Here is a 15,094-nt window from a genome sequence, read left to right as displayed (position 1 = left end):
CACCCTGGTCCATTGGTTGCAACAGAACTGTTACATTAGGTGGCGGAAATTTCACTCAGACATTACCACTGACCAACTCTTTTAATCCCGGGTGTGATAGCTCATTGTCAATGAACAAAATGGCCTTCAGTGGCGAACGATGTTTCATTAAAGACCTTTTTACGTTTGGCACAAAGTCTTCATGGAACCAGTTTTTGAAAGTTCCACTGTCCATCCATGCATTCTTTTGGGATGTGTAAGAAACCAGCAAGGTAGATCAATTAACATTTGTAAGAGCATGGGGATTTTTTATTTCCCTATTAACAGGAGAGGAAATTTATGTCCTCCAGATGCATTGGTACATGCCATAATTGTAATGGAATCTTTACTTCTTTTATAACCCCGTGCTGATCTGTTTCATCTAATTTAGACGCTAGTGTCTTATTTGGTAGCTTGCGATAAAACAGTCCAGTTTCATCGGCGTTATTTATCTGATCTAGCATTAAGTTATCGGAGCAAATAATGTCCTGAAATTCCTTTATGAAACTGTCAGCAGCGACTTTATCCCCTGAAAAATTTTTACCAGTCACTGAAAGCTGGCGTATGCCATGATGAGCTTTCCACCTTTCCAACCAACCTTGACTAGCTGTGAAGTTAGGATCTCCATTTGCTAGCTTGCTGCTTAAACTAAGCGCCTTTTCTTGTAAAATTGTCCCTGAAATCAGAACACCATGCTCTTTTTTTCACTGAACCACATTAATACACGGATATACATTAATAATTTCTAGCTTTCTTTACTGTAGTAGGATTCTCTAAACTATTTTTCGTCATAATTTAAAGCAAAAGTCTTCAATTTCTTTATGGTTTTTCTTCCAATCAGATACAGTTGAAGTCCCTACGCCATAATCTACAGCAATATTTTTCAAAAGTTCTCCTGTGCCCAGCCTGTTTAATGCTTCTAACATTTTGCCCATGGAAACAACCACTTTCTTCCATTTTGAAGCCATTTCATGCTCACTCAATACTGCACAGGAAAATAATGTAACTGTACAATGTGGTGTTAATCTTCAGCTACTGATGTGGTCACTCACAGACTACTCACAGACTCTTCCATCTTCTTAAGCAATCACACAGCGGGTCATTATTGAGCAATGATGTGAACCTGAGATAACAACATCTGCAGTAGCAGATGAGTGTCATAGACTCCATGTGAGCAGGGCCGTCATTAAAAAAGTGATTGATCAAGTGACTAATCATTGTTTACTGAGCGGTGTAGTTCTGTGTGCTGAGGCACATTAGTAGTACGTTGTATTCAGAAGAGCATGGGTTCGAATCCCACATCAGCCGTCCTGGGAATGGTTTTCAACGGTTTCCCATTCTTAATTCCAGGCGAATGCTGGGACGGTACCTTTGATAGACCATGGCCGAATTACTTCCAATTCCTGTCCTTGAGTATCCTTGGTGGAAGAGACATTCAAGGAGAGTCGACCCCATAAAAGAAATACTTTACAAGTAAAAATAAATTTTTGTTATTTTTGATCCAGATAAACCAGGGATCCAGATTAATGAGGGCCGAATATACAAGGTTCTTGTATACTACCAACTTTTCTTTATATATTTTATTATAGTTTCCTCAAATATTATAACTGTTATGAAAATTAATAATAAGCTTTCATCTCTTGATACCTACCTGTATGTAACAAAAAGACAATCCACGGAATTAGAAGGTTGTCAAGATCTCATTTTGTGAAGTCCTACTGTGACATCTTTCATGATCAGTCCATTAATGGATAGTGTGTGTTAGTAAAATTTGTGATTATCATAGTACAAAATAATATCACTGAAACTAAGAATATCTAAACACAGTACTGGACCATTGTATAGTGTTCAATGCTTACATTTTGTTATTTAGGTAACATGGAGAAAGAATGGTCATCCTATTACTCTGCATACAGCTCCTGGGGTTGTATTATCTCTAGATCGACAAACACTTCAGATTCCTAACATTCGTTCTCATGACTCAGGGCTGTATAAGTGCTCAGCTAATAACAAAGTTGGGAGCCGAAACCAAGACTTCCAAGTCAAAGTAATAGGTATGTATATGTTTCCAGTCAGTGTTGGATGGTTGTTTATAATGGTATTGTCATGAAAATATTTACATATAAAGAATATAAAGAACTGGATGAAAAAAGTTGGAGAATCCCATAACTTTGAAGGTCTTATACGATGTATTAAATATTGGTTATTCATTCGTATGAAGCATGTTTTTTAAGTAAGTACCATTTTTAAATACGGCCGCTGCAGCGCTTCAGTCTTCGTTTGGCACATGCACTCATTATATACATAGAGAACGCCATTATGGAAGCATTTGTCTGAATTTATGTTTGTTTGTGCATATCGAAAATGCCTCTGACAATTAATGGTCCCGCCAAGTGTGAAGTTTGCTCTGTGATTTGTTTTCTAAACGCAAAAGACGTGAAAGCCATTGAAATTCACCAGCATATGAGTAAAGTGTATAGAAAAGACAGTATGAGTAAAGGGATGGTAAGAAAATGGGTAAGAACATTTAAAGAAGGCCGTACTAATGTCCACGACGAGAAGTGTCATGGGTAAGCAGTGCAGAAAGTTGATGCAAAGGTTCAAGAAAACAGACGCTTTATGATTTCGACCTTATGATTAAGAGATAAGAATTTCATAGTGTTCCGTATTGAAGTGAGTTCACTATTAAGTGTTTCACAAACAACAACTGGCGGAATTATTTAAACTTCACATTTTATTTAGCTGTGCATTATCTTTTATACTTATTTGTGATCGGCTGATGATGACCAAAAATAATGGTCGAAACCGGTACCAATTATAATTAAGTAGGAATGTAAAATTTACATTTCTTATTTTAATAGTATTGAAAGGTTGAACCATCATATATCTTCTTTCAACTTAATATTAAGTTATGAGTCACCTGAAATTTCAAGGAGTGTTCTTTATGAATTATGGCAGGATGCTCTGATTATCAGGAGTTGTGCTCACGCTGGGTGCTGAGGATGCGGACCAAGGTGCACAAAACCAAGTGCGTAGGAGGCAGTGCTTCGACTTTCCTTGAATGGTATAGTAATGTAGGTGATGCGTTCCTAAGCTGAACTGTCATTGATGACAAAACATGGGTGGCTTATGTTATGCCAGAATAAAAACAGCAATCCATAGAAAGGAGACACTCAACATTACCCACAAAAGTGAAGTGCAAGCAAACAATATTGGCTTGCAAACTCACGTGCACTGTGTTTTGGGATAAGCAGGGTGTGTTGCTTGAGGATTTTTTGCATCGGAGTGACACAATAAATGCCAGGACTTACTGTGAGACCTTATGTAAACTCCATCATTCAATCCAAAACAAACAGCATGGCATACTCACAAAGGAGATTCTTTTGCTTCATGACAATGTGTGACCTCACATTGCTAATTGAACCCAAGACCTCATCGCTTCATTTAGTTGGGAACAATTTGATCATCCTCCCTATAGCCCTGGCCTAGCATCTAGTAACTACCAGTTGTTCCTGGACTTGAAAAAGCATTTAGGAGGTCAGCGCCATGATGATGATGATGACCTAAAAATGACTATGCTGCAGTGGCTGGCACATCAGGCAGCAGATTTATATGAGGATGGAATTCAGAAGCTGGTTTTGCAATATAAGTACCTTAATACGCTTGGAATTACGTTGAGAAATAGTTTAAGTTACAGGCTTACATGTAAAAAAAAAAAAAAAAAAAGGTTTAAACCATTGCATTACTTTCTTTTTCTTCATCAAAATGGTACTTACTTAAAATATATGCCCCGTAGAACACAGTCACCAAATCTGTCATTTAAGTTTCAGATTGGTCAATATGGAAAGTCAATCAAAATACATTAAATGGTATATGTTGCCTGATTTGTTTCATTTTGGAGGCAGGTACAAAGACAGAAAAGTCTGATGAAGACTCACAAAATTTGGAATCTACATTGATGATACACTTCCAAAGCAAATAAAAGATTTAGTAAAAGCTACCTTCATTTAAGAATGATTGTAGCTGAAGGGGCATTAAAGTCTGTTCAGCAAGTTAAGAGATTTTTCTGCCATGCAATTGAAGTATTTATGGCTCATGAATGGCTGCTGAATGGAGATACAGAAAACATAACAACGGATAGAGGAGAGCCAAGTTGAGGAACCACAATTGAACCACCAATTACATGGCTTGAGGTTGAAAATACGCTCAAGAGCATGAAGAAAGGAAAGGCAGTGGGCATAGATGAACTAAGTGGAGATATGCTGAAAGTAACGGTAATTCCAGGAATCCAGTGCCTCTACAGACTGCTCAACAAGATATGGGAGGAAAATGTTATTCCTGAGGACTGGAAGATGGACATCATTGTACCTCTGTTCAAAAAAGGGGGCCGACGAAAATGTACTAATTACCGTGGTATCACACTACTGTCTCATGTCCTGAAAATATTGGAAAAAATAATAGAGACCAGAATCAGAGATATTGTTGAACAATTTTGGAAGAAGAGCAGTATGGTTTCAGACCAGGAAGGTCAACTACAGACCTTATATTTGCAATTAGGATGCTAATGGAAAAATACTGAGAGAAGAACAAGCCTTTATTTGTAATATTTTTGGACATTGAGAAAGCATACGACAGTGTACCAAGGGAAAGAATTTGGCAATGCATGAAAGAACTTCAAGTATTAGACAGCCTCATAGACAAAGTGAAAATGTTGTATAGTGGGAATAGAAGCTGTATTCAAGTAGGATGTGGCTTGTCGGACTGGTTTGAAACAAAGAGAGGAGTGCAGCAGGGCAGCTCATTTTCACCACTTCTATTTATTATTGTAATGGATGTAGTAATGAAATCTATTAAAAGGAAAGAACATGGAGATATCAAAGCCTTCACATTTGCAGATGATGTTGCAATCTGGAGTGACTCAGAAGAGGAATTGGAAGAATGAATGCAAAGCTGGAATGAGGAGTTTAAGAAATATAGTTTAAACATCAGCAAGACCAAAACGGTGGTGATGAAAGTGTATAGGGAAGGAGCAGAACCAATAGTCATGTTAAATGAAGCCCAACTGGACAGCGTTCCAGTTTTCAAATACTTGGGTAGCATTATATCAAATGACAACCTAGCAAAACATGAGGTGAACAATCAAATCAATAAGGCAACACAATTTTACCACCAGGTAAGACACCTGCTGTGGGATGAGCAAATACCCATGAAAACAAAAATGACATTGTACAAGTCCTATTATAAACCAATTCTTAAGGGGCCCATAGACGTGCAATATTATTGCGCAATATCGGGGTTTGTGCAATAAAATTGATAGTGTGTATTTAATATTGAAGGGTTGTGCAATATATTGTACGAAATCAAGAAAGTTTGAAATATATTGCACAAATCACAAAATACTGTGCTGTGTGTTGGCAATATTGTGCAATATCCGTCCTCCCGCCACTTGGTATCAACAAGCGTTGGAGAAGGTATCGTGATGGCAGACAAAAAGGAGGAGAAAAAGTTTATTTTGAAGTTTATCGAAGTGTACCATGGCCTTCCGGCTCTGTGGGACATTAAAAGCAAAGCGAGGAGTTCCTCATACAATTCACCATTCATGCGCAGAAAGTTTCGAAAATCATTTGGTTCCCATTTTCTCAGTTCATTGAGTACATTTTCATGAGTGTACTTTTCTCTGTCTAGAAACCACTGTTTGGCCCTTGTGCTTCTTTTCCGTTTCTGCTTCTTTTTGGCACTTACGCCCACGGCGATCAAAACGCAGCAAAGGTCAGTGTCACTCAATATAATCACCAAATAAAATACCGGCATGAACTGACTATATATTGTAACGCATATTGTACGTCTATGACCGCTTTGCACAATATATTGCACAACTATCAATATTGTCTCTACACGATTCTATTTATTGCACAAACTCGATTTTTGTGCAATAATATTGTAGGTCTATAGGCAGCTAACAATATATTGTACAATCCATTGTGCGCAATAATATTGCACGTCTATGGGCCCCTTTAAATACAGTCTCAAAACCACAACCCTGACCAATAGAGATAATTCCAAACTTCAGGGAGCTGAAATGAAATTCCTACGCACTATGATCCAGAAAACCAGGAAAGACAAGATTAGAAATGAGAAAATTAGAGAAGAAGTAGGAATAGATTATTCTCTCCTCAATAAGATTCAGATATCAAGACTGAAGTGGTTTGGTCACATGAAGAGGATGCCAGTAAACAGAACTGTGCAAGGAATGAATTTGACAGAAAAGTAGAAGGAAGACGACCCATGGGGAGGCCACAAAGGAAATGGATAGATTTAGTTAAGAACGATGTACTGCTAAGAGGTCATGATTGGGACAAGTTGGTGGAGGAGGAATGGTACAAGGACAGGATGAGATGGAGGAGGCTCATATACCACACCTGGGAAACTGGAGATGGTTTAGGATGATGATGATGATGATGATGATGATGATGATGATGATGATGATGATGATGATGATGATAGCTCAGAAAGGGGCAAAGAGGGGTAAACAGTCTCCAAATCCACAGCAGGAAGGCTAGTAAGTGCATGCGTCCTGAGGACAGAAAATCTCGTCACATTTTGGTCACTCAGTCAAGAGGGGGGGGAATAGAAAGAGAAGGTTTTTTTTTCTTTTCCAGTAGTAATCTCTGTGTCAGTAATATTGTTCAAAGTACTCTTATACGTCGGCATACACAACAGAAGTCAGAAAATGAACTCACAACCTAGTGTAAGTTTAGTTAGAGATTGGTTATTTTGTGTCTTATTTTACTAATGTGTTTACTTGGACAGATGGGTGAAGCAATACATTCAGATATGAAGGAGCTAGTCTGTCGCATATATGAATATTTTGAAAATGAGTTTGAGGACGCTAGACATTGCAGATCGTTAATATCCATTATTAGAGTTTCATTAAGAAGGAAAAGAAGTTACTGCAACTCCATTATCATCATCATCACCATCATCATTATTATTATTATTATTATTATTATTATTATTATTATTATTTGTGTTAACATTAAACAAATTATAAACAACAAATATCAGGCGAGTTGGCCTTGCGGTTAGGGGTGCGCAGCTATGAGCTTGCATCCGGCATGTAGTGGATTGAAACCCCACTGTCGGCAGTCCTGGAGATAGTTTTCCGTGGTTTCCCATTTTCACACCAGGCATATGCTGGGGCTGTACCTTAATTCTTCGTTTTTCTTCTGTTGAGGTTGGTTATTCATATGTATTATTATTGTACAATGTGACCATTTCAGTATATTTATTTTTGTAAGCAATGTGTACCTACTTAATTATTAATTTACATGGGCTGTAAATAAATTAATGGCAACATTGTCCAGACACTCGCAGGAGATTGGGCATGCGCAAATAGGATATAGGAGCAGTGAGGTGGCGCTGTTGTCGATGTGTAGTGTGAATTTGATGGCCATCTAGTTGGGAGTGTTGTTGCTGTGTGGTACTGAAGTGAAGAGTGTTGATATCACAGCTCTAAAGCATGTTTTTAAAAGGTGATCAGTGTTCATGGATTAAAATCGAGGTTGCCCATGACAAAATGCATCAGAATGTTATCGAGAATTACGTGAAGCCTGTGGCGAGAATGCATTGCCGTATGAGACGGTTACACGATGGGTCATGGCGTTTCGTGCAGGTTGGAATGAGACTGCGAATTTCCACCGCACAGGTCAGCTGTCCATTCCTCAAGATCAGATTGACATCATGAGTGGTCTCCATTTCCATAGACCATCGATTGACTGTCCGGGAATTATCCATAGAGGTTGGTCTCGGTCATCAAATGGTGTGGTACATACTGGCAAAATGTCTTAAGCTGAGGAAAATTGTGTCCGGTTGGGTTTGACATCAGTGCACGAACATACAGAAATGGCACCGGTATGTACTGGCTGGCATCCACGTGGGCGATACCACAACGAAGGAAACACATTTTTGCAGCATATTGTCGCCATTGATCAGACATGAGCACTAGTCCACAAGCCTAAATTAAAACATCAATGAAATGAATGGCGTCACCCAGGTTTACCACATCCACAAAAATTTCAACAAGAACCCAGTCAAGTGAAGCTTATGCTGATTGTGGTATATGATTACAAGGGTATTACTCTTTGGCGTGCTGTGCCTGTGGGACAAATCATCAACAGTCACTGCTATTGCCAAATTCTGGAATGATATTTGCAACCGGCTATGCGGCGTAAACATCCATGTTTATTGCGAGACGATTGCCCTATCGTGTTGCATGACAACACACGTCATGTCACAAACAGTGTCAAGCTTTTATTGCAATGGTGGCATCGGAAGGTCTTGCAACACCCTCCGTACTCACTTGTGACTTCGACCTGTTTCTGAAGTTCAAGGAACCCCTCCAAGGCTGCCGATTTCCTGACGTGGCATCTGTACTCCGCGGAGTAGGGTGCTCCGTCACTGTCATCAACAGAGAACGCCTTGCCAACGGCCCCCAACGGCTTCTCGACACTTGGCAAAAGGTAATAGACTTTGCAGGTGACTACATTGAAGGAATGTAATGCAATTTTACTTGTTAGTTTCATCAACATTGCCACTACTTGATTAACAGCCCTCGTACAAGCGACATGTGTACTTATTAATAATAAGAGCTAATGTGAAGTTGAATTCCTTACAATCCTTCATACTATTGTCCAGTTTAATCAAGTAAAGTTAGCCATACAGCCAAACTGTTTTTGGGATTATGTGAACCGTACTCGATGTCTCCTGCATGCACAGGTGTGCCTTTAAGGAATTTTACTATACTATACACACTATGCACTCATTTCCTTGTTTGAACAACAGAACATGCAGTGTTGATTACATTGTTATGCTTCTCTTCTTTTTTTTTGTTTTGTTTTTAATGACGCAACTGCCAGTTGAGATTTAAGAGCTCTGCTTGGTGAAATACCCCAAGTTATTATCCCTCTTCCAGGTTAGAACCATTTCTCCCTGCTGCTGATCTTAAATACTAACTTCATCTTTTTCTCAGTTTCCTGACACTTTGAAAATCATTTTCATGTCTGTATTTGCCTTGGAACTGTTCCATGTCTCTCCAGAGCCTACACAAAATACATCTACCAGTGAAGTTTTCTTTCTGCCTAAAGTTTCCTATTATAAACTTCTAAGAATATCATATAAGAATCTTCGTCAAGTTCCTTAACAAGGTACATTTGTGGAGTACCTCATCCTTTTGCAACTTCTCCAGTTCTGTTTCTGAGTCACCTCATATTCAATATTCCTTTTCAGAGATAATATAATATATTTATTTGAAGATTAAGGGAAACTTGTAGTTTGAGTTCCTTTCTAGTACTCATGAATAAATGAGGATATGTAGTGCCATAAAACAGCCACAGTCCTCACTTAGTGTGCAACCAAAGTTTATATGTGTTGCCTTTTTTAAAATGTTTTGTCTTATTGACAGTGCCACCTAATTTGGAGGGCCCTGATGAAGAAATTCTGGAGTTGCTTCAGGGGGACTCTCTGCTGCTACAGTGTCCACTTAGTGGTCTGCCTGAACCAACTATTCAATGGACTAAGGACGGTGCTTCATCCTTTATTCTGTAAGTAATGAAAGTATTGATCATAATTCACGTCAATTTTATTTCCATAGCCTTTTTCTCCTCCATAGGTCTTCCTGGCCTTATGGAAATTTTGTTTTGCTTTGCTGTGTGATGGGTTGAAAATTCTCAATACTGTGGAAGAATATTAGATCTTTCAGTTGTATAAAATATCTATAAAATAAAAACAAATACAAGTGAAACAGTAATCGGAAGATCTTATTTACTCAAGGTTACTGTTCTTAGCTATACTTGCCACTTTATCGTGTACTGATTTTGTCAACTACTCACACAAAAGTAATGAAATTCTTAGCAAATGACTCTTGAGAATGACAGGGTATATTTTTCTGGGGTGAATTTTTTTTAACATGTCCATATATATTCACATTCACAGGAATAATTTTATTTCACTTGTTTCTATTATTGACATCCCATCAGTACCTTTATAGAAGTTTCAGGTTGTACAGTAGAACCTCGATAATTCGAAATCGGTTAATTCAAAATCCCGCCTAATTTGAAGAAGCTCTCGTTCCCGGAAACATGAGATACAGTTTTGCATGTTATTTCAGTTGTTTAATTCGAAATACGGATAATTCATAATTCAAAGTACAATGTCGGCCCCATTACCGAAATTCAGACTTCTAATTCGAAACTGCCTTTACATTTTAAAACAATAGTATGTTACAGAGTAATTTCAACTCGAAATTTATCCGCTCCGCATCATAATAGAACGCGCGTTCCAGAATGTGGAGGGGTAGCTTTCCGCACTTACACTCACTTTGGTGGGACTACAGTGCGCTTCATGATTGTTAAGTTGAATGAAATCGGAACTCTTGTATGCTCAACCTTTTAAGGAATGCCGTAATATCACACAACATGCAGTGTGCGGAAAAACAGAATCCGTGAACACTGGCGATGCCGACAGTTGACAAAAAAACGTGGCAAATGTAATAAATTCGTAGGCACCAAACAATACTGACATTGCTGGTGAAACTGCATTGCTTTATTTTAATGCGAGCCCAAACGGCCTTATTGTTATAAAGGGAAATTGCCAGCCAGGAAATTGTGCAGTGTGAGGGATGGGGGTCATAGTAGTGCGTTGCAATGCACATGGAAGCGAGATACTTTATTCCCTCATCATAGGAAACTTCGATAAGCCACAATGTTTTAAGAGCGCCAGGCACTTTCCATGCCAGTACAAAGCATCTATAATAAAAATGCAGACAGTAAAGAAATCCAAAAAATAATGCATTTGCACAGGGGAACCGGCATAATTTATCCTCGTCTTTAAATTGTGCGATTTTTTTTCTTTCGTTGCGTGAGGTTATGTTTGTCAGTGATTTATCCAAGTGCATTATTTGAACATTGTAAATGCACCTTGTTGGATACATTTAGGAAATAGTTTTTTCCATGGCATTTGAAAGGTTTAAACTGTGAATCGAGGTGATTGTTTGTATTAATGGGTCTTAGAATACTTCGTGACGCGGCAAGTGTTTACATTTCTGAAGTACAAGAGAAGTGCCATGGCGGGAAATCGTACAAGGATAGAGTCATAGGAAAGTTCGATTTTAAGGGCATCGGGTCCTTTCTGTGTAAATACAAGGCATCTAAAATGCATACAGTATAGTAATCCAATTAATAAAGCTCTTGCACATGGGAGCGAGCATAAATTTCTCCTCATCTTTGAATCGTGCTTTTTTTCTTTCTTTCGTTGTGTGAGGTCATGTTTACCAGTGAGATATCCGAGTATATTATTTGAATACTGTAAATGCACCTTCTTGGATACATTTTGGAAATAGTTCTTTTTTCATGGCATTTGAAAGGTATAAACTGTGAATCAAGGTTAAATGCATGCAGTAACGGGCCTTAGAATATTTTGTAATGCGGCAAGGGTTGGTACTTCTGAATTGCGAATTGGCGGTTAATTCGAAATCACGTAATTCGAAGTCCGATTTTTGAGTCCCAACGACTTCGAATTAACGAGGTTTTACTGTATAGCGGCATCTTTTATAGCTATGAAAGCAGACTAAGCAACAGTTTCACTTTTTTTTTTTTTTTCAGAGAAAGGAATGGTCTTGTAAAATCAGATGACGATAAGCTTCTGGAAATCAAGAAAGTTCGTTCCCGGGACACTGGTATTTATGTGTGTGAAGGGTTGAATGAAGGTGGAACCAAGCGTAAGACTTTCAATGTTTCTGTACTTGGTGAGTAATAACATTTTATACAGGGTGTATTTTAATTCCTATTACACACTTTGAGGGCTTCAAGACCAGGGATAACATTTTGAAAAGGAACCCTTGTCTGCAATGTTTCCCCCGCTACAAGGAAAACATCACCTGATATTGAAATATCCCACAACTGTTGCAGCAAGGACCAGGGTCCATACATTGTTGTTTCTGTGCTTCTTTACTCAGTTAACAAGGACAGCTCAAAGTGATGACCACCTTCCTCAATACAAACATTGTACCTAAGTATCATGTTCCGGTACACTCGCTCACAAACACTCGGTAGTCAAACGTGCCACTGCCATAAACCGCCCAAACAGATCTTCCTCTGTCTCCATCAGGGTCTCGTAAATCTGACTCTTCTTGTAATTTCTACCTTAGATGGTGGTGTTTTAGTGTTTTACTTATAGTGAGGGGAAATGATACATTTCAGAACATGGATTTCTATTCAAAATATTATCTACTCATTCCCTCCTACAAGCCCTGAAAGTGTGTAATAGGAATTTAGATACACACTGAAAGTGTAATGTGCTGGAAATATTAAGGGATCTTTATAATGTACTTCAACAACATGTGTAGAATGAATCAGTATAGTTTATCAGTTTTACAGAGTGAATAGGTAAAATTTTATAAAATAAAAATATTTTACACATCAGCTGAGGAGTATCATATTATCCATATCTCAAATAAATCCTTGCTGTTCAATTTACAATGTACAGAGTATTATTTGGATGAATCTCTTGAGCAAGGAGACTGAGATCATTAGAAAAGTATTATTTAGGATTTTTAGTAGAACTAGATGCTGTGGGGGATATTTAGAAAGTAAAAAGACTGATAAGATTATACAAATGCTTGCTATGTAACTGCAAATGAGGTAGCATATCAAGTACTTGATAACTGAGTAGACTTCTAGTAACAGAAAGCTAGAAATACAAAGAGAGTTTCAAAATGATCATTCATTCTTACTAGAGCCTTGAGTAATTTTTATTGGAAAAGGCCATTTCGGAATGTAATAAATTTGGGGTAGCTAATAACATATTTATGAGAACAAACTTGTAAGCATAAAAGAACTCTTAATCTATTACTTAATGGCTACATAGCTGATATGCGCTTGGTTCACCTGAAAGGATGTGGTTTTGTTCCTAGACAGAAAGTTGAAAAATATGTGAAACAAGACTTCCACGTCTGGGGTTCACTTAACCTACATCAGAAATGAGTACCAGGTTAATTCCTGGGGCAAAGGCACCCAAGCATAGAGGTAATTACTCTATCCCACTTAGTACAGAAGTTACAAATAGTGGAAGCCTGACTATCACGTATACTAACAATCACCATTGTTGATATCGTCATCAAATTCTTGCTACAGGTTCTGTTGATCAACTTTTGGTGATATATTTTGTAATCATAATTTTGAAGCTTCGATAAATGTTTCAGTTTGAGAGGAACAGTGACAGGGCCTCTCAAATGCCCAAAAATCTCACGCGTGCAAACCAAGGCGTAGAGGCTCTATGCACTGTGCATCGGTCCGACTTGGCTCAACTTGGCTTGACTCGGATGGTGTAGTGTATTGAGAGTGACGAAGTGTTCGGTGGTAGACGGCTTGTTTATCAATGGAATAGATAAGCGCAAGACAACAACATAATCATGGAGGAACCTGTTTTGAAGAAAGCAAACAGTTCCAAAAGTTTATTTCAATCGAACTGGGAAATTTCATATTTTTTCCCAGTCATGACGATAAAGCCAAATGCTTAATCTGTGGGACAATAATTACGTGATCATCAAAAAGATCTATTTTTTTCTACGAGAATTGGACAAAGGAAGATTTTCCTAAGCTGCATTGAGAAGCAGCTAAGATTATTTCTATGTTTGGTTCCACATGCATATGTGAACTTTTTTTATTTTTCTGTTTTGACTTGTACGAAAACTAGATTGTGGTGAGTTTTTCTGATTGTAATTTAAAGAACGCTCTCAGAATTGCTGTCAACCAATCCCTTGTTCCAGGTATTACTGGTATAATTGCAAAGAAAAGGGAAAAGAAGAGCTCAAACCAAATTGAAAGAAGAGTGTTTTAACACTGGTAACATTATTGTCCCATACAAATGAGTGTCTCTGCTCACCGCACATAAACGTTTCGCAGTGAGGGAAGAATCAGCAAGGAAGGTGAAGAAGGCAGAGACAGGCCGAACGGGTGAGACAGATATAGGGAAAGAGGAGTGGGGGTTTGCACTCTGGTCAACCTAGTGAAATCGTCTCCTGTATCTTGCGCCATGCAGTGCATGGGCGCATGCACCCTGAGAGGCCCTGGTCTATGACAATGAAATTCATGGTACTGTAATTAATGTGTGACTTTTTTAGAGATTCGGCATTGTTTTCTGATCTGATATGACTTTAGTGTGTTTATGTTATTGCATATGAATGTAAATTACTGTAAATGTTAGATGAAGTCGCAAGTCCTTTCTAATCTTAATTCATGATTAATAACTTCTTAATGTTAAGTGCTCCTATCATTCCATGTTTAGAGGCAGCAAACATAGAAGACGACTATACAGAGGATGTAAAAGTCAAGGAAGGAGACACATTGAAGTTGGACTGTCACGTTCGAGGACGACCACCTCCCAGTGTCACATGGCTTCATAAAGGGCACATAATCCAACAAGACATGCCAAAACCAAACCATAAGAAACATGTGTTTGAGATAAAAGATGTAACAGCTGAACATGCTGGTAAATACACTTGTCTTGCAGCAAATACTATTGGAGCATCAGAAAAGAGCTTCCGTGTTAGAGTTATAGGTAAGAATTTATTTTAAATATGCTTAAATGATAAAGGAGTTAAAAGTACAGTTTAAGATAGATTGGGACTGAAATCTTTATCCTTTAATGCATACTGCACATTTTTAAGAGACCCAATTTTATGTCCTGGCAGCAAAACTAATAGAGGATCCTCAAAAGAATAATTCATAATAATTGTACTGTTTGAGGAAATTATACATTACAGTATATGACAGTTTCATGCAAGATGTTTCGTGTAAAATTTTCCTCCATTCATAGTGTCATTTTTCAGTCTCAACTATACCTACCTTTTGTAGAAATTCTCACCAAAAGTTGCAAGTATATATATGTCAAACTTCCTTATTTTATTGTCTTTTATTTTCTTTATTCACAAAATAAAAATGATGTTAGGAAATGAGATTATAACACTTCATTTTTAACTAATACAAGAGGGTTGTTCACTAGTACATTGAAAATGGATGAA

The 15,094-nt window shown here is 37.9% G+C and overlaps 1 protein-coding gene across 2 annotated transcripts in view; it reads left to right on the top strand.

Moving 5' to 3' along the window:
• Positions 1–15,094, top strand: part of LOC136857690 (hemicentin-1) — a 509,109-nt gene that overhangs the window by 340,663 nt on the left and 153,352 nt on the right. For both annotated transcript variants that reach the window (XM_067136543.2, XM_068225274.1), the window contains exons 29-32: positions 1,892–2,072; positions 9,479–9,617; positions 11,676–11,818; positions 14,359–14,631. In XM_067136543.2, coding sequence (XP_066992644.2) covers positions 1,892–2,072; positions 9,479–9,617; positions 11,676–11,818; positions 14,359–14,631 — 736 coding nt within the window. The remainder of the gene's footprint in view (positions 1–1,891; positions 2,073–9,478; positions 9,618–11,675; positions 11,819–14,358; positions 14,632–15,094) is intronic.

The sequence above is a fragment of the Anabrus simplex genome, chromosome 1, assembly GCF_040414725.1.
Source record: "Anabrus simplex isolate iqAnaSimp1 chromosome 1, ASM4041472v1, whole genome shotgun sequence".
NCBI classification, from domain to species: Eukaryota; Metazoa; Arthropoda; class Insecta; order Orthoptera; family Tettigoniidae; genus Anabrus; species Anabrus simplex.
The sequence above is the reverse complement of the archived record's forward strand: the minus strand, read 5'-3'. Positions and strand labels throughout refer to the sequence as shown.